The sequence below is a fragment of the Nyctibius grandis genome, chromosome 2 (assembly GCF_013368605.1).
Source record: "Nyctibius grandis isolate bNycGra1 chromosome 2, bNycGra1.pri, whole genome shotgun sequence".
Lineage (NCBI taxonomy): Eukaryota > Metazoa > Chordata > Aves > Nyctibiiformes > Nyctibiidae > Nyctibius > Nyctibius grandis.
Window position 1 is genome coordinate 34,298,930 of NC_090659.1, and position 20,269 is coordinate 34,319,198.

Here is a 20,269-nt window from a genome sequence, read left to right on the forward strand (position 1 = left end):
TTGTTTGTTTGTTGGTTTGGGTTTGGGGGTTTTGTTTTGTTTTTTTAAGTTACTGAGTTAATTAATTAATTGCCACTCGTGCCGAGGATGGCAAAAGCTCCCGAGAGCTGAGCAGCGACGGCAAACGGCAGCTTTGCGTCCCCCGCACAGGCGCACCCTGCAAAGCCGGGCCGGGCTATGGCCGCCCCGCCGGGGAGCGCAGGGCCCACTGGCCGCACACTTCGGGGCGGTCCTCGCTCACCCCTCCCCGCCTCGCCGCCGGCATCGCCCCGGCCCGCGGGGGCAAGGAGAAACGAAGCGGGAGGAACGAGGGGCAGGAGCCCTGCGGGGTCCCGCTCGCAGGGAGGGGACGGCTCTGGGAGCAACCCTCGGCCCCGCACGGCACGTACGGACACACACCTACAGAGCCTGGGAGTGTGTGCGTGTGCGCACACGGGCGTGGGCACAGCCAGAGCGGCGTTGTACCCACGCCCGCACGGACACACACGGGCACTCGCTTATCTTTTCTCTCAATTCCCGCTGGTTACGTGATTAGAAAATGCGGGATCCGCACGGGAATTGCGGCACAAACAGGGGAAATGGGGCTGTCTCCCCTCAGGCTCTCGGGGCCGGGAACCACTCGAGAGAGCTGATGGGTTATTTGGGGTGGCCGAGAGCGGCCCCTCCGACGTGCCTGTGCTTGCGGGAGTCCGGGACCAGGAGCGCACCTGTGAGCGCGGGACTCGCGGGCAGCCGTAACGTACCGATCAAGATTTAGCCCGACCTGCCTGAACAGGGAGCCTGAACTTGACCGGGACGTGACCGCTGAACAGGGAAGGAAAAGGAGGGGGAATAAAGCACCCTCAGAGGTCACCCCGCCCCGAAGTGGCGTTGAAAGCGCCTGCGGAGGGGAGATGTGCGTGCGGAACAAGGCGGAGGCGGCCGGGGCAGGGAGGGCGATACCGGCCAGCACCGCGCCGGGCTGCGCTCCCACCGCGCCGCGCTGCGGGCCCTGCCCTGCCCGGGGGACGCTCCCCGCGGCTCCCGCGGCGGCCGTACCCCTTTGCGCCGGGCCGGCGGCGCCGTGCGCCCTCGCCCCTGAAGGCGTTGCCCAGGTATTTGTTACGGTAAAACCCCAATTGCGGACCCCGGTATTTTTAAACACCGGCTGCGGGCGCGGCGAGTGTGCGCCCCTGCGCAGCGCAGCAGCGGGAGGGCGGGGGGAAAACCCGGCGTGGATCCCCCGGCGTGGCCCACCCCGTCCCGCTCGGGCACCGCCCGGGGCTAGGGCCGGGCCGGGCAGGGAGCGGCGCGGCCGTCGGGGCGGGGGGGGGACGGACAGGGCGAGGCGTGTCGCGGGGGCTCTGCCACCGCTCATCCCGGCCGCCCCCGACGGCTGTCCCGAGCGGCTCCCCGCCGCCTGCCTCCCCCAGGGAGCGGGGCACCGGCGGGGCGCGGGGGCGGGGCGCGGCGGGGCGGGACGGCAGCTCGGGGCGGGCGCCAATCCGGGTAGATCCGAGCCGGGGTTTGCCGGGCGCCGTCTGTCGGCGTCCGCCCGGCCTCCGCCGAGAGCCAATCAGGGGGCGGCTGCCCGCACGTGGAGCCGAGGGGACTCAAGAGCGCCGCGGCCACCGCTCACTCCCCCCGTGACGGGCGTCCCGGCGGCACCGGGCAGCGCCGCGGGGGCGTCCGCGCCGCCGCAGCCCGCCCCGGCCCCACGGCACGGCCCCGCCGCCGCCGCCATGAGCGGCCCTTACCCGGAGGAGAGCTGCGCCGAGCGCCCCGAGTGCAAAAGTAAATCGCCAACTTTGCTGTCCTCCTACTGCATCGACAGCATCCTGGGCCGGCGGAGCCCCTGCAAGGTGCGGCTGCTCGGCGCCGCGCCCAGCCTGCCCGCCATCGCCGCCCGCCCCGACACCGACAAGGCCGCGCAAGGTAAGCCCCACCGACCAGCCGCCGTTCGCCGCACTCCCTCTCCCCGGCGTCGGACAGGGCAGGGCGGGCTGCGTCCCACCCCGCACAGCCCGCGGCTCGGCCCCGGCCCCGCTCCCCGCCCGCCCGGCCAGGCGCCGCGTCGGAGCCGCAGCCGCCGTTATCCCGTTACCCTGCTCGTTAGCGGCTGCTGTGCTGCCAGGGAGCGCGGCCGGAGCCGTGCCCGAAATTCAGCCCGGTTACTGCCGCGCAGGTCGGGTACCGCAGCCGTAGGTTGCTCTTGCTTTCGATATATGTGCAATTTTTAAAGCTAAAATAAATCGGTGTGAGCCGTGATCCGTGCAGGGAAGGGCTCGTCCGGTCGCCCTAAACCTGTAACGGGTCTCGGCGAGCGAGCTGGGGGCCGCGCCTGGCAGCGGGCAGGGCGGTAATAACGGGGCGCCGGCGGCCGCCGCCCCAGGCCCGAAGTTTGGAGCAGCCCCATCCGGGGCCGCGGGAAGCCCAGCTGGGCAGCTCCCGCGGGCGGCCTCCCTCCCGTTCTCACCGTTTCCCAGGCGAGTTTCTTTCCTCCAAAACCAAAAAAAACTTGGGGAGCGAGGGGAGACCACAGGAGGGGGGAACAAAAAAGAAAAAAGCGCAGGAGTCCCGGGCCGCCTCCCGGGCAGGGGCAGCGGGGCCGGCGCTGCCCCGCCGTGGCCCCGCGCAGCCCCGCTGTGCGGGACGGGGCCCAGCGGTGGCTGCTGCCGAGGAGGTGCCGGCGCAGGCGCGGGGCTGCCCGAACCCCCCGGCGCCTGTCCCGCCGCTGAGCGGGGCGCCGGGCCGGGCTCTGCGGCCGGGAGGAATTTCTTCCCAGACCGGGAGCTGCGACGCGGGCAGGGGCCGGTCTGAGGGTACGGGGTGGGGGCGGTCTTAGTGCAGGGTGGAAAACGGTGCCTGACGGGGGGCTGCAGGGTTGGGGTCTTGCCCTGGGCTCTTGGCGCTGACCCCACTGACTGTTTGTCTCTCTCTCTCCCCCCCTTCTCTCTTCCCTCCGCACCCTTCTCCCCTCACGCCTGCCCGCCCTCTCCGACTGCTGTGGCCGCCTCCCTATCCCCTCCACCTCCCTCCCGGTGCAGGGTCCCCCAAGGGCAGCCCTCCCTTCGAGCCGGCCGAGCTGCACCTGCCCCCCAAGCTGCGCCGGCTCTACGGGCCGGGCGGGGGCCGGCTGCTGCAGCCGGGGGCGGTGGGGCCGCGGGGGGACCGTCCGGAGGGGCGGCCGGAGGGGGGTGCCGGCCCCGTGCCCGCCGCTGCCCCGTGGGACACGCTGAAGATCAGCCAGGCGCCCCAGGTCAGCATCAGCCGCAGCAAGAGCTACCGCGAAAACGCGCCCTTCGTGTCGCCGCCGTCCGCCCGGGACGAGCTGGGCAGCCCCGCCGCGCACGTCGAGGAGCGGCCGGGCCCCGCCGCCCCGGCCGCCGAGGAGGAGGAGGACGAAGAGATGCTAGAGGAGGAGGATGAGGAGGAAGAGGAGCTGGAGGACGACGAGGAGGAGGAGCTGCTGGGCGAGGACGGCGGGGGGCTGCTGAAGGAGGCCCGCCGGGGCTCCGCCGCGGCCCCCGGGGCGGAGGGCGGGGATCTGTCCCCCAAGGAGGAGCTGCTGCTGCACCCCGAGGACGGCGAGGGCAAGGACGGAGAGGAGAGCGTCTGCCTCTCGGCCGGCAGCGACTCCGAGGAGGGGCTGCTCAAAAGGAAGCAGCGCCGCTACCGCACCACCTTCACCAGCTACCAGCTGGAGGAGCTGGAGAGGGCCTTCCAGAAAACCCACTACCCCGACGTCTTCACCAGGTATCGGCGCCGGGGCCTCGGCCGAGCACGGAGCGGGCGAGCGCTGGGGGGACGGGACGGGGCCGCGCTGTGCTGCACCCCCGCCTCCAAACCGCCCTCCCCGGGTGACTCCTGCCGCGGGCACCCCTGGGCTGGGAGGGGACGGGGAGCAGGTCCGGGCTCCGGGGGCACTCAGGGCCGGCAGCGCCTGGGCAGGCCCTCCTGGAGGCCATCGCTGGGGATTATTTTTACCCGCTGCCCTCCTCCCGCCTCGCCGCGGCCGCCGCCGGGATCGGTTACACGCTCCCTGTGGGGCTGGACCGTGGCCCGGTCCGGGGAAGACCCGTCAGGGGCAGACATCAAAGTGCCGCTGCCTAAAAATATCGTCCCGGCACGTCGGGGCCCCTTGCTGCCCGGAGCCACCCCCGCGGGGCCCGGCCGGGCTCTGTCCGCGCTTTCGGGGGCATTTTCCCGTTGAAAACGGGAGCCCCGCAGCGACGGGTCTGGCCGGCGGCTGCTCCGCGGGAGAGACAGGCAGGGAGAGAGGCAGAGCCGCCTGCCAGCTCCACGCGCTGCCTGAAAATACCCCCTTAACCCAGAGGAGGGTTGAGCCCCCAAAGCCTGCACTTGTCGATCAAGGAGAGCCCCCCGGTTTCTCGTTTGTTTTGGCGGGGGGATCCACGGGGGCGTTTTGTTCCCCCGGTCTCGGTGCCGCTCATCGCCCGCGGGGCTCACCTCGGGGCGCCGCCGGGACCCCGCTGCGGCCTCGGGAGCGGCTGCCCGGGGATGTGTGTGAACATACCGCGCTTTTTTGGTTGGTGTTTTTACGGTTTTGGCTTTTCCTCCGGGGCTTCCCATGCCCGGCCGGCGCGGGGCCGCAGGGGCGGCCCGGCAGCGGCGGGGCCCGGCTCAGCTGGGTGCTCTCCTCTTTTGGGTACGGAGCTGATGAGTGGTTTTCTAACGCCTTAACGGGTTCCGATTTGCCTTAATTGTGGCAACGCAAACCGCAGCGTGTGGCGGCTCGGCTGCCGTCCCCCTGCGCCGCCGTTGCGGCGGAGATTTGCGGCTGGATTTGGGGAGCGGCGTGCCAAAACTGGGGAGTCCCGACGGGCGGGCAGCTCGGCGTCCCGGAGCCGGGCTGAGGGCGGCAGCAGGCGCTGTCAGCCCACCGCCTGGCTCTGCTCCCCCGGGGCTCCGGGGTTTCGGGCCCGTTCGGCAGCGGGGGCGCAGAGCCGCGGGCTGGGGGGCAGCTCGGGGGGCGGCCGGTACCCCGGGCTGACGGCGGCGTGTGTGTCTCCCCCAGGGAGGAGCTGGCCATGAGGCTCGATCTGACCGAAGCCCGAGTGCAGGTGAGTGGCGGCGGCGGCGGGAGCGGGGCGTCCTTCGGTGGCGCCCGGCGGGGGGAAGGGAATGGGGGGATCCCGGACCTCCCCGTCGCCTCCCCCGGCCCCGGCCGGGCCGAGACATCGGCTGGCAAAACCCCGTGTGATTAAAACGCGGGGCCCCCACGGGGCTTGGGCTGTTAGCGAGACCCGCTCGGCCACAAGCCGGTATTTGGCTGCCATCAAATCTGCAATCGGGCTTCATAAAAGCCCACTTAGTGCTAGAACAAACAGGGCCATTTGAAGGCGAAATGTTGTTTGATTTCCTCTCCGCCTGCACAAGGAGCTGGCTAATGCTATTTGATTTCCCATTTTTGATAGCAATAAGCCTGCATTGATCTAATAGTGAGTGAGTGCAATGCTATTAAAGGTGTTTGCCGCCCCATACCAGAGTGCATTTCCCAACCCGGGTCTCATAACCAAAGAGACGATAAACATTGGGATGCCCAGATTGCCAACAGAAAACAGATGTCTCTGGGTTTGAAGCTGAGTAAATCACTTTACAGTTAAAATCGGGCGCTGATAAAGCGTAATAAATTCCATATGGCTCATTTAATACACAACAGCTTCTTGCATTAGAGGGGCTAATGATGAGATTTGTCCCCTCCTTTCTGTTGACACATTTCTCCATTGTCAAACAGAGATGTGACAGCAAATCAGTATTTTCAGCTCAGGGGAACAAGTCGTGGGAAAGTTAAATAACTTTTAAAAAAGAAAGACACCCCCTTTCTCTCCCCTCTATTCACGGGAGAAGATGTAATTAAGGGAATATGAATTATGAGAGTCCCTTCGTTTACCTTTGGGTGTACTTAGACTTATTAATTCAATAAGGGGGAATCGCAGCGAGGACAGCTTGCTAATTGAGTTTTAGCTGGGAGAGACGCTCCCTCCGTGCCAGGCTGTTGGCTTCCCCGTGAACGCGGTGCCTTTTCCTGCGTGGGTGCCCCGGCGGGGAGGTCAGTTCTGGCTGCGCAGCTGTACGGAGAGACCCGCAGCGCTGCTGCCTTTCTCGCTCCCCGGAGAGAAGGGGTCTCACGCTGAGCTTACAAAGCCGAACCTAACAGGGAAAACTCAGCCCCCACCAGCCCGAAAATATTGACAAATGTGTGTCTCTCTCTCCAAGTCTCTCTCCTTAGCTGTGTGTGATGCCTCGCACTTCGTTATTAAGTGAATATTTTATTTTCCTTTGAAATGCGATATTTTTTTTCCCTCTCTCCTGTTTTAAGCCGTGTTAGTTCACGAATTTTGCTTTGGGGCAGGGGGAAAAGAGGCAAGGGACGGCAGTGCCGCCGCGTCCTAACTAACTTTCGTTAAAATAGATCCTAAAAGGGCAGCCTGGAAACGTACGTTTGCTGCTTCTGTTGCCTCGCAAATTATTTCTTCATTTGAGACGTTAGTGAAATCTTTTTGAGTGAAATCTTTTTCCTCGCTCTAAATCTGAAGGGGGCGGGGGGAAAGTCCATGATCCCCAAACGATATAACTTGTAAATATTCCCTTCGGCGAAAAAAGCCGCCTAGCTCCCGGTTTGGGTTGTACGTGCGGAAGAAAAACCCACTTCTTCCCACCGGGAAATCGTTTCTCCGCTGTTGCAGCGCAGCGAGAGAGCTGCTGCGGGGCGCCGGCCGCTGTCCGCAACCTGCGGCAAACGGGGAGGAGGGGGTTAAACTACAGGGCCCCCCGGGAGCCAGAGGCCCGGGGCAGGGCCGCAGAGCCCCACCGAAACCCGTCGTGGGTCGGCACCGCGCGGGGCTACCTCGCGGCGCTGACACGCGTGGCCCCCGCGGCCCGGCCCCTTTTCGGGGTGCTGCCCCCCGCGGGGGTGACGGAGGAGCGGGCGCCGTCGAGCCGGTGCGTGGCTCCCGCGGGGCTCGCTAGCCCCATTGCGGGCGCGGGCAGGCGTATTAAAACCGGTTTTTCTTTTGGCTTTCAGGTATGGTTCCAGAACCGTAGGGCTAAGTGGCGGAAGAGGGAAAAGGCTGGGGCTCAGACACACCCCCCAGGTTTGCCTTTCCCTGGTCCCCTGTCAGCAACTCACCCCCTCAGTCCATACCTTGATGCTAGTCCTTTCCCTCCTCATCACCCAGCTCTAGACTCCGCCTGGACCGCCGCCGCCGCCGCCGCGGCCGCCGCCTTCCCCAGCCTGCCGCCGCCGCCCCCCGGCTCCGCGGCCCTGCCCCCCGGCGGGACCCCCCTCGGCCTCGGCACCTTCCTGGGCGCGGCCGTGTTCCGCCACCCCGCCTTCATCAGCCCCGCCTTCGGCAGGTACCGCCCGCCCACGCGTGAACCGGCACCTGGGGGGACCCGCGGGGCGGGGGGACACAGCCGCCGGGGAACCCACTCCGCCACGGGGAACGCGCTCCGCCCCGGGGCGCCCGGCTGACGGGCCCGGTGAAGCGGTTCCACACGTGGCCTTGTCCCCGCGCGCGTGGGGCCGCCGGTCGCGCCCCCACGCGGGACGCGTCTCGCGGGGGTCTTCCCGGCGTTCGAACTTGGAGCGCTGGCGGCCGGCGCCGATTGGGCGCCGCGCGGGTCACGTGTTCCCGACCCGGCCTCTCATTGGGCGAGAGCGGCTCTCATGCCCGCCCCCCTTCCACCGCCGCGGGTCCGGCGGGTCCCCCCTTGGGGGCGGCCGGTGCGCGGGCTCCGCGGCCGTGGGCGGCGGTAGCGTTTGCGGGGAGCCAGGGCGTCCCCGCGGGGCTGTGCAGCCCGCGCAGTGGGCAAGGACGGAGCGGGGTCTCCGCGGGACAGGCCCGCGGAAATCGGTGCCTCCACGCAGAAACCAAACGGGCGTGGGGTGCCTCGCGTGCGTGCGCGGCCTCTGCCCTGCGCGAGGGGTCTGCTGGTGTTCGGCGTTTCGGGAGGAGCTGAAGCCGTGACACCGCGCGCGCCCTGAGCGCCGCTGGCCGCGCCGCGCCCCGTGGGCTCCGGCACGGGCACATTTTTAGCCGTGGGCACGAGCGGGTTCAAGCAGCTTCGCGAGGGTCGTGTCGGGACGAGCTGCCGCGGGCGCCGCGCTCCGTCCTTGCGCTCGCCCACGCTGGGCGTCCGCGGGCAAAGCGAAGGAACCCCCGGAGCCGGAGCCGCCGCGTCGGGGCGCGGAGCGGGGCGCAGGGCCCGGCCCGCCGGGGCAGGCGGAGGGGGAAGAGGCCCGGTTAACGGACGGGCGAGCGCAGCCTTTGTAGGACCGGCATTTCCCTTATTTTTTTTAGCGCTAGCTAAGGAGAAAGCCCCCCGGAACCTCTCCCCGTGCACCCCCACCCCGCCCGCTGTATCCCCGGCGCCAGCCGCCCCGGCAGCGGCAAGTCGGGGAGAACCAGCCTCGGCGATTTTATTTTTCTCCTCCTTTTTTTTTTGTTTTTTTTTCTTTCCTTTTTCCAAAATCCGTTGCCCTCCAGCGTCGGGTTTTTCTCTGCGTGTCTGTGTCCCCCGCGTTCCGGCCGCAAGGTGAGGAGGCGAGCGGAGCCGGTGAGCCCCGGCGCGGCGGTGACAGCCGTCTCTGCTTCTCTTGCAGGCTCTTTTCCACCATGGCCCCCCTGGGCAGCGCCTCCAGTGCCGCGGCCTTGCTGCGGCAACCGGCGCCGGCCGCCGAGGGGGCGGTGGGCTCGGCGGGGCTGGGGGACCCGGCCAGCGCTGCCGCCGACCGTCGGGCCTCCAGCATCGCCGCCCTGCGGCTGAAGGCCAAGGAGCACGCCGCCCAGCTCACCCAGCTCAACATCCTCCCCGGGAACAGCACGGGGAAAGAGGTGTGCTAAGATACGGTTGCCGTCCCCGGGGCTGGGGCTGGGTTTTTTTAGGGGGGAGAGAGGGAGAGAAAAGAGAGTAAATACACGAATAAATAAAGGTCACCTCAGACAGCACGAACCAAGACCAAACGGGGGAAAAAATAATAATAATAATTTAAAAAAAAAAGAGGACCAGCAACTGAGACCGGGGCAGGTTCTCGAGTTAGGAACTTGGAGACATAGAGCGCCTTTCGCATCAGCCCTCACACGAGGGAACCAACACTTGCAAGCTCCTGAATAAGTAACTCCTTGGCTGGTACATTTCTGAAATGTACGATGTGTTCATTTCCTCTCTGAGCATTAAGGGGGAAAAAAAGAGGGGGGGGAAAAGCCCTAATAAAAGTTATTATATATTAGCGTTACAAACACTAAATATTTTTCCTTCTGCTTATCTGGCAAGAAAAAAAAAAGTAGAACTGCAATTAAGAAAGGGAAAAAAAAATAAAGAAAAAAAAGCAAAGGGAGGGGGGAAAGCTACCCACATCTTAAAATAACATCCTAGGATGTTAAGTCGGTCTGTTAGGAGCACTGGAGAACTATTTTACGTGTTGATGCAGCAAGCTGCATACGCTAACCAAGGATGCTGCCAGTGCAGACGGAAAGTAAATTCGATGCTGTAAGATAACCAGTGCACTTAAGGGAAAGGGTATATCTTTTTCTTGTTATATTCTTTATCACTACACCAACCAAGGTTTTTATATCAAACCAAAGGGAAATACACTGCTAGAATATGGACTGTTTAAGTCACTAAACTGTGATTATTGATTCTGTACATACCATTGTTATAAAAAAGAACAGAGCTTTGTATATTTGAAATGTTATAAAACAATTGCACTCAGTGTAGTGTTGTAAAAGTTTGTCATTCTGTAGATTCTTACTGTGTTGTAGATATAATAGGGCTCCTAGACAAATATATATGTACAAACCCTTTATTTAACTTATTAACTGTAGAGGTTTCTGAAACCCTCAAGAGGCGATGGTACAGTACTTTTTCGTGTAATGTCGTTATTGTTAACACTTTTCCTTGCTATCCGGTGGAGAAGTGCCACGTTCAGAAAATAAAAAAAAAAAAATAACAAAACCAAAACAGCAACAACAACAAAAAAAGGAACAAAAGAAAAAAAAAAAAAAAAAAAAAAAAACCCCGGTACTTGTGCGGGGCTGCGGGCGCCCGGGGCCGAGCTCCGCCGAGGCAGCCGGGGGCAGCGCACCGCCACCCCCCGCCGCCGGGAAACCCCCCCACGGGGTTTGGGGGGGTGCGGGTCGCTTGGCCGGGGGCGATTGCCAGAGCTTTAGTGGGGGGGGGTGGGGGGTGGGCACGAGTTGCCGGCGGCCCCGTTTGCAAGGGGATTTGTAGATCGCGGGGGCCGGGGGTCACTCTGCCTTGGGCACCGTGTCGTGGCCCCCCCGCCCTGGCCGCTGCCGAGGAGGGTGCTGGGGTCGCCTCTCGGTACACCCACACCGCGAGGAGCCGCCCAACGCACCCCCGGGCGGGGATGGGACAGCTCCCGGCTCTGCCGCTGCCGAAAGCCAGGGGCGAGGGAGAACAACAAGCATTTGGGGAGCGCTTGGCTTAATCGCCCCAGCACCTCTCCATCCCTCCCGGGGAGCAGGAAAGATTCTCCGCGCCTGTTCCTTGTCTCTGCCCCCGCCTCTTCTCCTGGGGATGAACTGCCATTTTTTCCCCCTTTCCTTTATTTCCCCCCGTTTTTTTTCCTTTTTTTTCTTTTTTTTTTTTTCCTGTGTTCGGACGCAGCTCCCTCCTGTGCTTCTTCCACGGAGCAGGAGCAGGAATGCGGGACCCACCCCCCGCAGGGACGGCAGCCGCTGCCGGCAGCGCCCGCGCCGCCCCTGCCCCGCAGAGGACAGCGGCAAACTCCGCTCCCCGCGCCCCTTCTCCGGCCCCGGCGGGCCCCGCTGTCCCCCGACCAGCCCCGGCCCCCGCAGGGCAGCGTGCGTGGGGCCGGGCTGGGCCGTCGGACCTCGCTTGTGGGTCGTTGGGGGATTTCCCGGGTGATCTGGTCTCATCGCGGCATCGCTCCACAACGGCAGCGCGGGCGCTGAGTACCGGGGAAGAGCCCGGACCCCCCGGCCACCTGAGCGCACCGAAGGGGTCCGGCCCGGCCCGTCCTCCCCCGTCCCGCAGGGCCGTTCCGCGGGGCCGCCCCGGCTCCGGCAGCCGCCGGCCGGGAAGCGCCGCCGGAGCCGCCACCGCCCGTGGGAGCCCGCCGCGACCCTTCCCCGCAGCTCCCCTCTTCCACCCACGGCGTTTCACGTGCCACCTCCCCCCGCCCGCCCCCAACCGCATTTTTGAGTGCTAAAACCCACCACGGCGCGAAAAAAATTTTATGGGAAAAATAAGGCTTGTTCCGTGGACATTATTAACCGTGCAGCCTGAAATATACATTTCTGCCTTAAAGAAAAGGGAATCATTATCAAGCCATTACGCATTAAGAAATGTCATTCAGTCATTTTTATTCATTCCGCTGAAATCTTCGTAAAAGCCCGAATCATACTTCTGCAAGCAGCAATTTTGTTAATCCAGGGGGTTATTACTCTGGTCCCTTATTAGGATCTATACTGCTGCCAAGCAATCCTATAACCTTCTCAAAAGAAGTTTACCTCCGTGTTATAAAACCAGTAGTGGTATTTATACTGTGCAATAATTAGTGTATTACTTGAATCCACTAACAGGTTCATTTTATCTCCGCACAAAACCCCCACTCTGCTTATAGAAAGCTTGTGCCTCCTTTGGTGCTGTTAAAGCGGTGAAAGAGTGAATGAAGGCTGGTAGCACTTTCTCCTTTCGCCGGTGCCTTAATTCCCATCTCTTTTTGCTCTCATCCAATTAGTGCAGTGTATTAAGCGGTTTATCATCTCATAGTCAGCTATTGAGAGAAACAAGGCGAACACTTTGCAATAGAGCCTGCTCTCCTTTGACACCCTCAGGTACTTACATATTCCACTGTGCTATGAATAATAGAGGAAGAATAGAGCGCTAATTCCCTCATCAAAGAATGCCTTGTCTGCTGCTTTGCTCAACAACACCATTCGGATCAAAAGAAAAGCAATAAAGCTTAGCATAACAAAACGAAACCTACTTATTAGCTTAGTGGTTAAATTAATGCAGAGCCGCTGCTATTCAAAACCAAGGTTTGAAAACAGCCTCCAACAACCTGATAATGCTGCCGTCGGGATGAAGGAATTTTAATCTGAAATTCGAAGCTGGCACAGATGAGTTAATCTATTAAACTGCTATAAGGAGGGTGCGGGAGAACTATTCAATTAAGGCACACGGAAGGTGCTCCGCAGCAGGCAGGGACGGAGGCGCAAGGGATGAAGATGCGCTCCCGCCCGGCGGTGGGGACGTGCCCGGGGCGGCGGCGAGAAGGGCTCGGGCACGGCAACGGACGCGCCCGCGGAGGGGAGTTGCTTTTCCTCTCACATATGGCATCGGCGAAACCTGGCCACCGGCTCCGTGTATCAACACTCCTCTTCCCCAGCCGCAAATAAATACAAATCAACACAAACCTTAATTTTAACAGCGCTGGCGGGAACGAGGGACAAGAGGAGGGAAAGGACGGGAAGGCGATTCGGGCCAGACCAGCCTCAGAGGGCAAACCTCCCAACTTCACTTTTCCCCACATTATTTACAGCGCTGCATGTACCAGCTCCATTTAATATTAAATGCTATAAAGATGATTTTGCGTTTCCCAGCCTTTCCCGGGGCCGAGATGAGGCACGGTGCCCAGAGCTCATTAGAGAGAGGGGCGGCGCGGGGGGGGGAATCCAGCCTACTCCTTGCCAAGACTTCAGCTCTCATCTGACCAACTCTGCTGAGAGGAACCAAAAATTGCCTTAATTCGGGGTAAAAGCCCTCATTTCCGACACCCCCGCCCCGACTGCGGCTGGCTGGGGCTGTGGGAGGGCCCCAGGCCCGTGTCCCCAGGCCTGTACCCATCCGCTGCCGCAGCAGAGCGGGGCTCCTCCACCAGCCCCTCGCAGGGCTACTGTGTGCTGCTGCTGCTGCTGCGCCCCACACAATCATTGCACAACGCTCTCATTTAATCTAAACATCCCTAAACTTGCAAATTAACAGGCTCTTCAGCTGTAATTATACAGATACATACAAGTGCCACAGGGTCAGGTTACGCCACATCTATCCATTTTATTTGTATACCTAACGTTTGGCGGAGAAGGTCACACTTTTCACTTTCCTAAGGCATTCCACCCGGTTAATATCAGTAATATCTTCATAATCCTAATTGGGTTGGACATGAAAAATCTAAAAAAACCTGCATGAAATTGCAGGAAGCCAGGATCTTCCAAAGAGCTGCAACATCACCATGTCACTTAGGCAGCAACACCTTCTCTTCAAGAAAGTCTCCAAAGAAAGTCTTTTTTACAATAACCCAACTAAACACGTTGGGAAGGAACGATAGCTTGCCGGGGTGGGACAACACCAACACAAAACCAGGGACTGAGTAGGTTCGATTTCTCACGTACTGTGACTCAATGTGAGTGAAAATGAAAGGATTTAGCCCCAAAAGTTGCTCAGAAGATGACTATGCTTTCAGGTATATTCAAATAGACATTACCCATACAGACACACAGCATCTCTGGATGCCACTTAGGGACAAATGAGTGTCATAAAATACTCTGCCACAGACACACGTATCCTTTCAGTGCCCAGCCCGTTCACGCTGATGCTCTTACTTTTTCTTCAAGCTCCCTTCGTTAATGGCCGGCCATCCTAAAAACGACAAGAGAACTTCCGTAAAAACCAGGGAAAGTGTGGAGCAGTACGACCTCACATGGAGTACTTTCAACAGTCAGATGATCAGATCGAATTCTCTTTTACTAGAAACCTTTATTTTTTTCCTTCAAGTGTTCAGAAAACTTTACATTTTATACTGTTAACGATTTAAAAGAAAGTTTTTATAACCTTACATTAATATATCACATTGCAAACTTAATGGCAACATGAGTACAACAATATTTTGTGTACAAAAGCATGTACCCAAATCTATGCTCTTTTCTTGTCGTATCTGCTTGTCATTTTATTAAAAGTAAATGAAAAATACAATTTTCTTATAAAACCTTTAAACCCCCCAATACAGTAATTATTACAGAACAGCAACAATGATTCTCCGCTTTCCCTTCCCCGGTTATTGGTTACAATGCCATCTCAAACATATTTTTCCCTACCGATTGCTTACTTTCAAATAAGAAATGAAGTACATTTATATCCCGCATATGTACGAAACAGGTGTAGTACAAGCGCATGTCTCTACATCCACATAATAACTTTCCAACATGGCAAAATAACATGCTTAAAGACACATGGAAAGGCACAAAGATGGTCCCTATTTTTAGCACCTCCAGATTTCAGTCGTTCTTCAATAAATTTGAGAGCAAAGTGTCCATACCTCTTCTCAGAAGGTATCAGGTCATTTAAAGGCATTTAGGTTTAGTATTGTTTTTAATTGGTATGTTTATGATCAGGAAGAAGATAAACTGTGAAAAGGCAAAACATTAGTGCTCCTACTGAGACCTCTACTAACCTCTCTTCCTGAGAGCACCTCTACTAAATACCCCGGAGCAAAGTCTAGGATCACTTACATTCCAGCAACTCTCACTGGGAATTATCCAATTAAAGCAGCAATTCCCCCACCCCCTTTTCCCTCATAGGTCTAAATACACAACAAAATATATTGCAAAAAACCAGCTACTCCGTATTTTAATAACCCTGGCTTCTCAGAGAAGAAAAGAACAGAAGATAAAAACACATCGAATATTTCACGTCCATGTGAATCATACATCCCGTTTTCATCTTCCATTTTTCCTTCGCCAAAGAGACAAAATTATTAAAACATCGTTGTGCATTCTGAAATAGAGTACTGCTTATGAGATCATTACTGTTAAACAAGGACCTAGCCTTTCATCTCCCTCCATTTTTCATCAGTCACTGTCTTTCATTATTGGACTCTCCCACAGATCTTCCTATACTGACAGTAAAGAGTTTGCCGAGGTTCACTTCTGAGTAGCCACTCATGGACAGACATTTGTCTACGGTGCTCTTCAGTCTTTTGTAGGCCTCAGAGACTTCCTTCAGGAGGTGCTTCTTAACATACTCTAAAAGAATGAAGGAAAGAAACAGAAAAGCATTAAAAGACCACAAAAATAAAGTACTTTTGCATTCACTACTACTGCAAATCATGGCATTTTAAAACGAGGTGTATGTTGTAGCTAGCAAAGATGACACTTATGGCAAGCTCTCCCCACTTCTGCTGCCTTCCCCCTGCCTCCTTACCCAGAGCCGCACCAAACGGTTAGGGGCCATGTCAAACTGTACACAGTGGCGAGGCTGAAGCTCCCTCAGCCCCGCCAGTGTGGACGCAGCGGCTTGTGCCAGCAGCTGGCAAGAGGCACTGTTTGCCCAGTCATGTTGACTAACTGGAGTGAGATTGGGGTTCAGTTCAGTCACAGCAGGGAAAATAAGCGATAGCAGGGCTGGCTCTGAAAGGATCTTCTTTAAATGAGCAGGTGCCTTAACTCAGTGAGAACTATGTAGAGTCCCCAGAGGTTTGAAGTAGGGAAAGATTCTGCCCAAGTTTGGCTTCAGAAGTGAAGGAAACCATTCTTCACTTCTCTTGTCCCTGCTGCTGCTAATACCAGCACTGGCCCAACCCAGGACAGACTTAGCACCAGTCTTGTGTGTTCTCACATGCACCTTGTCTGCAGCATGGGAATCATGATGCTCAGCACTACGGAGGTGTTGGAAGGAAAAGAGCAGTAGCACAGAGGAAATTCCATGCTATTTTACCCTAAAATGGAGAGAACATGCCTGGTATCTCAACCAGGAGACATGGGGTTCACCTGACCCACGAAAGAAGAGAGTCACTCCCAAGTGCTTGATCAATAATACCTGTGAAGAAATGTCTGGAGCGCAAGCCATTTACTCTCTTGTATGCTTGTGTGTGTGTGCAAATTCACGTGCACACGCATGAGTTTTTACATATTTCAGCAGCGAAGCCCAAACTGTTCTATTTTAAATTTTTTTTTTGTTAAATTTTATGCCATCCAAAAAAAATCCAGGAATTTTGTGCTTGTGTGGTTTTCTGGCTTTTGCTTTACAAAGGCTGTGGACAAAGACTAAAAGAGCAAAATTTCTACTGATATACATCAATGCCAATTCGACGCAGATCTGGTGCAGTTGTGCTCCTCCTTTGCAACCAACTCCATGTTCTAGAAACATCAGCTCCTACCCAAAAGCCTGCATCTGCAGTTACACCTTGGAACAGGGAGCACGGAATAGTCTGCATTACTGAGCACACCAGAAGGATATATTGCAGAGAGGTGCCCTCCCAGACTGTTTCTGCCCCGTTAGGCTGGAGGGACTCCAGATCAAGCAGCACTAGGAAAGCACGGCACAGGTACTTAAAGGTGAGCTTTCAAGCCATTTAGGCGCAGCATAAGCATGTGTCTTGTGAGCAACCAACACGATCCTTCTGCTGCTCATCAGCTTTGCCTAAAAACTGTTGTCTCATTTCTTCCTGTCACCTTCACATGTTGGTACTGCCCCTCCTCACGTTTTGAACATGTTCAAAAGCGGATGGAGCCTCCTTTGTTATGGCTTTTACTATGTGGCAAGTTTTTTCATCTACTAAGTTGAAAAAACAGTTGTCTGAAACAGCTGAGTTTCTATGAGAGAAGAAGAGTTTGGAGGAGAGGGACACGCTGGTTTTTGAGTCCACCTGTGCGAGGGAAGAAATGACTCACTTTTGCAGTGACTCACTTCTGTGATGTGACTGAGATGAACATGTCCCATCGGACGTACCTTCGTCTCAGCAGCCAAGTCAGGGACTGCTACACGAGGAGATGGCAGGGAAGGGAGGCATGGTAACAGAAATAGCTATTACAGTTTTGGGGTTTGTGATTTCCTCCTCCCTGTGGATTTACGAGTATTTCTGCAGAGCCTCAGATGTTTTAAGATGAGCTGAGCAGATTAACTACTGGATACGATACAAACAGTAATGTTTTACGGAGCAACTGCCACCTGCTTATGTTTTCCATGTTATTCACCAAGTTCCGCTGAACTCAATTGCTCTGTATGATGCTATCAAATCTTTAAAAATTAAATTAAAATTTAACGATGCCAGTTGGAATAACAGAATACGTTGATTAAAAGCCCTTTGGTAAGCACCTTTCATGCATCCTTGTGAAGAAGGTGTGTGTTGTGCTGTCATACTCAGTTTTGGGTATTTACATTGCCAACATTGGGCAGTAAGCAAACAGAGGAAGATGTCTAGTGGAAGATACCCCATTCTCACCATTACCCAACCAGTAATGACATTATGTCTATTAGCAGAATTAAAATTTCCTTAAACTACACCACCTATACAATAAAAACTTTGATTACAAGAATCTGTTCATTAACAGACTGAAGTCACTACGGCATAAACACATTTAATGATCTTGAAATTATTTAAATGTGGGGTTTAATTAAACAAACCTTGAAAATTGTAATAACCAGATCCATAAAAACACCAAACCCACTCTGCCACAAATTCAGCACTAACTAGTTTATGCATTTTCAAGATAAATGAAATACTAAGGGGGTTCACTTGCCACTGCTCACACGTTAGCAAAACCATGCTCTTTATACCAAGGAACTGTGGGAAACACCATCCTTGTAGTTCAAAACTAGGCTAAAATAGTTTAAAGCTTCCTGGAGCTCAGGAGGGACCAGAGGTGAAATGTATCAATGTGGAGAAACAGCTGGCACATGTGAGCAGAGAAGGAAAGGACATTAATCATGAGAAGGATGAAGCAAACAATAAACCAGGGCTGAAAGTAGGGAACAAAAATACAGGCCTGCATACGGCTCGAATTCAGGCTCCAGCTGTCCCACTAACAGAGCACCTAGCTCCCCGCCCAACATTAAATCTAAACTTTAATTATACACGATAACCTCTCTGACAGTATGCTTCACACATTTCTTCGATGCAATTACCCTTGTAGAGGCAAGCAGGAAAGGGTGGACTGAAAAAAAAACCAGAGAAATATGAGGGGCCTCGTTGAAGTAATGAGGCCAATTTTAAGTTTCAATTATAAGAGAACGGGAGCCGGGAGCTCCAGGAGGAGAGGCAGGCAGCGGCTGCAGCACAGCCACACCACGCATTTGAATGACACAAGTGCATCTGATGACTGGGGAGAAGAGATTTAAAGAAGTGTAGTAATACAGAGCAGGGGAAGATGAGAGAGGACACAGCTCCTGATGTGTTTACCTCCTTTGCTGATGGGATATTGACTTTTCCCACCAGGTTGGTTAGAAAGGGGACTATTTACGCTGCCATACAGCAGAGTAAGAATGACAACCAGTATCACTCTGTGCTCCTCTGAGTAAAAGACGACTGTGACCGTCGTATATCACACAGCCAGTCAATACCTTCGAGTTACCATACCATCCAACTCAGAGATGCATATAAAAGCTCCTACTTTCTTCCTAAATGAGAATGTAATCAATAATGCACCTAAGGCCTTCTGACAACTAAGCTATACGAACTGACTGAAATTGCCTTTCAGTAGTCAGTCACGTTCCGAAATAGTTCTATCCCTATTATCACCCCACCGTTGTTTTAATATCCAAGTTGAGTGGCAAGCAATCTTTTAAGACGACCACTGCTGCAGAACGCATATACGGCTATACATAATGAGAGAGATTTATACACATGCAGAGCATACAAAAGACACTACCAAAACCAACATACAAATGAAAAATAAAATTATTTTAATAGAAATTAAAAAAAAGAAAGAAGTGCTTCTGACTGTATATAATTAAAATTCAGACTGTATTCTCTAAAGTTAATAAAACACTGACTCTGGTAAAGATTTTAGAATCGTATCACCAAACATGCAGTTAACCCCCTTCCCCCCCCCAACATAAATGCCCCCTTGTTCCCTTCACAAAACACAAGTCTGAACTTCTGGATGTCCGTGTCAAATTCAGCACCCCATCCAAGTCCTTGTTTAGCTACCTAGGTATATTTTTATATTATCTGGAAAAAAAAAAATATTAAAAGGTACCTGAAATCCATTTACCCCATACTGTTGTACTGATGCTGGAAGCAAGGAGGGAAATACTTGGAGGTATAGTACCTGGTCATGTGTTTTCCATTTATCACAATGTCTCTTTGTTCCTATTTAAATGACACAGAATAACCTGATAGTGAAGAGCAAGAACTTTTGTTCTTGGATTCCCCAAGACATGACTCAGTGAAAGTCTTCCCTTTTTTCTTCTACTGATTGGACAACTGAACTGTGTCATATTATTAAACTCTCTCCCTCTGATTATTCTGTTGATAGCCTGCTCTTCAGAGCGAGAAGTAAAAATATATTCACATTCCTTTGTATTTGTGTGCGTGTATCTGCCCTGGGTACATGAGAAACAACGTAGGTGCCTACGAGCATAGTGCCAAAATGTTGGTTTATCTGCGAATGCACTAAAAAAGCTGCAGAGTATCATTTATGTACAGCGTCATGTCTCTCTCACACTTTTATTTAAAGAGTTAAAGAACATACTAAATTAGATACTGAATTTTTTACATCGCCTACTGGTTATTGTATTTTAATTACAGCAAGCTTAGACACACAGGCAGCAGTCTCTGTTCCAAATATCTGCGTTTCATTTATTTCCGTGCAAAGGTAGCAAACAACAGTCAGTCATAATTGGTTCTGTCAGATGTTTTACAGTCAGTCATAATTGTCTCTGTCTAGAGGTGTGTCAATTTACTGCAAGTTAAATAAATATTCTGTCTATTATGGTATCAGGTTATGTAAGCCATTTTTTTTAATTGCATGGGTTCCCCTTTCATAATCCTCAGCATCCCTATTTATACTGTTAACCTTAACTTTGCCATTTATGGAATGTCAATGAAAAAAGTCAACAGTAATTTAATGAACAGACTTGTAAGCCTCTAACATACTTGCTTTTTTATTTCTAATTCAATACAATCAAATTAGGCTATAGACCAATTAAATTATTCTGTCTTGACAGTGGTCTCCTCAAATATCTATCAGTGATACCAGTTCACTGGCCTGAAGAGGGAGATTTACTAACCTGAGTCTTAAATGATTCTTGTTTTTTGCTGCAGAAAATAAACCTCCCAACTCATACCAACTTCTAAACCACATATCCCTACAAAATGACAGAGGCTGTTGACAAGGGCCACGTTTGCCCTCCAGACTGCCAGGATCGCACCTCCACCCATTCCGGGTGTTTGTATAATCGAAGTCAAAGCAATTCTAATGTGATCACAGCCTTCCTATCACAAGAGCATACGACAAACTTGGGACCCCAAAGGTCTGCTCTCTCCAAACACAATAAA

The 20,269-nt window shown here is 55.0% G+C and overlaps 2 protein-coding genes across 2 annotated transcripts in view; one reads left to right on the top strand and one right to left on the bottom strand.

Annotated features, from left to right (window-relative positions):
• The first annotated feature begins 1,668 nt into the window (after positions 1 to 1,668).
• On the top strand, positions 1,669 to 9,718 carry ARX (aristaless related homeobox). Its single transcript, XM_068420781.1, has 5 exons — positions 1,669 to 1,914; positions 3,027 to 3,735; positions 5,018 to 5,063; positions 7,028 to 7,359; positions 8,609 to 9,718. Exons 1-5 carry the CDS (start codon positions 1,722 to 1,724, stop codon positions 8,847 to 8,849), a joined length of 1,521 nt encoding a protein of 506 aa, XP_068276882.1. The 5' UTR covers positions 1,669 to 1,721; the 3' UTR covers positions 8,850 to 9,718.
• Positions 9,719 to 13,764: 4,046 nt separating this feature from the next.
• POLA1 (DNA polymerase alpha 1, catalytic subunit) overlaps positions 13,765 to 20,269 on the bottom strand; it is a 216,212-nt gene continuing 209,707 nt past the window's right edge. The window contains exon 37 of the mRNA XM_068420791.1: positions 13,765 to 15,014. Within this exon, the coding sequence (XP_068276892.1) occupies positions 14,845 to 15,014 (170 nt within the window). The 3' untranslated portion in view covers positions 13,765 to 14,844. The remainder of the gene's footprint in view (positions 15,015 to 20,269) is intronic.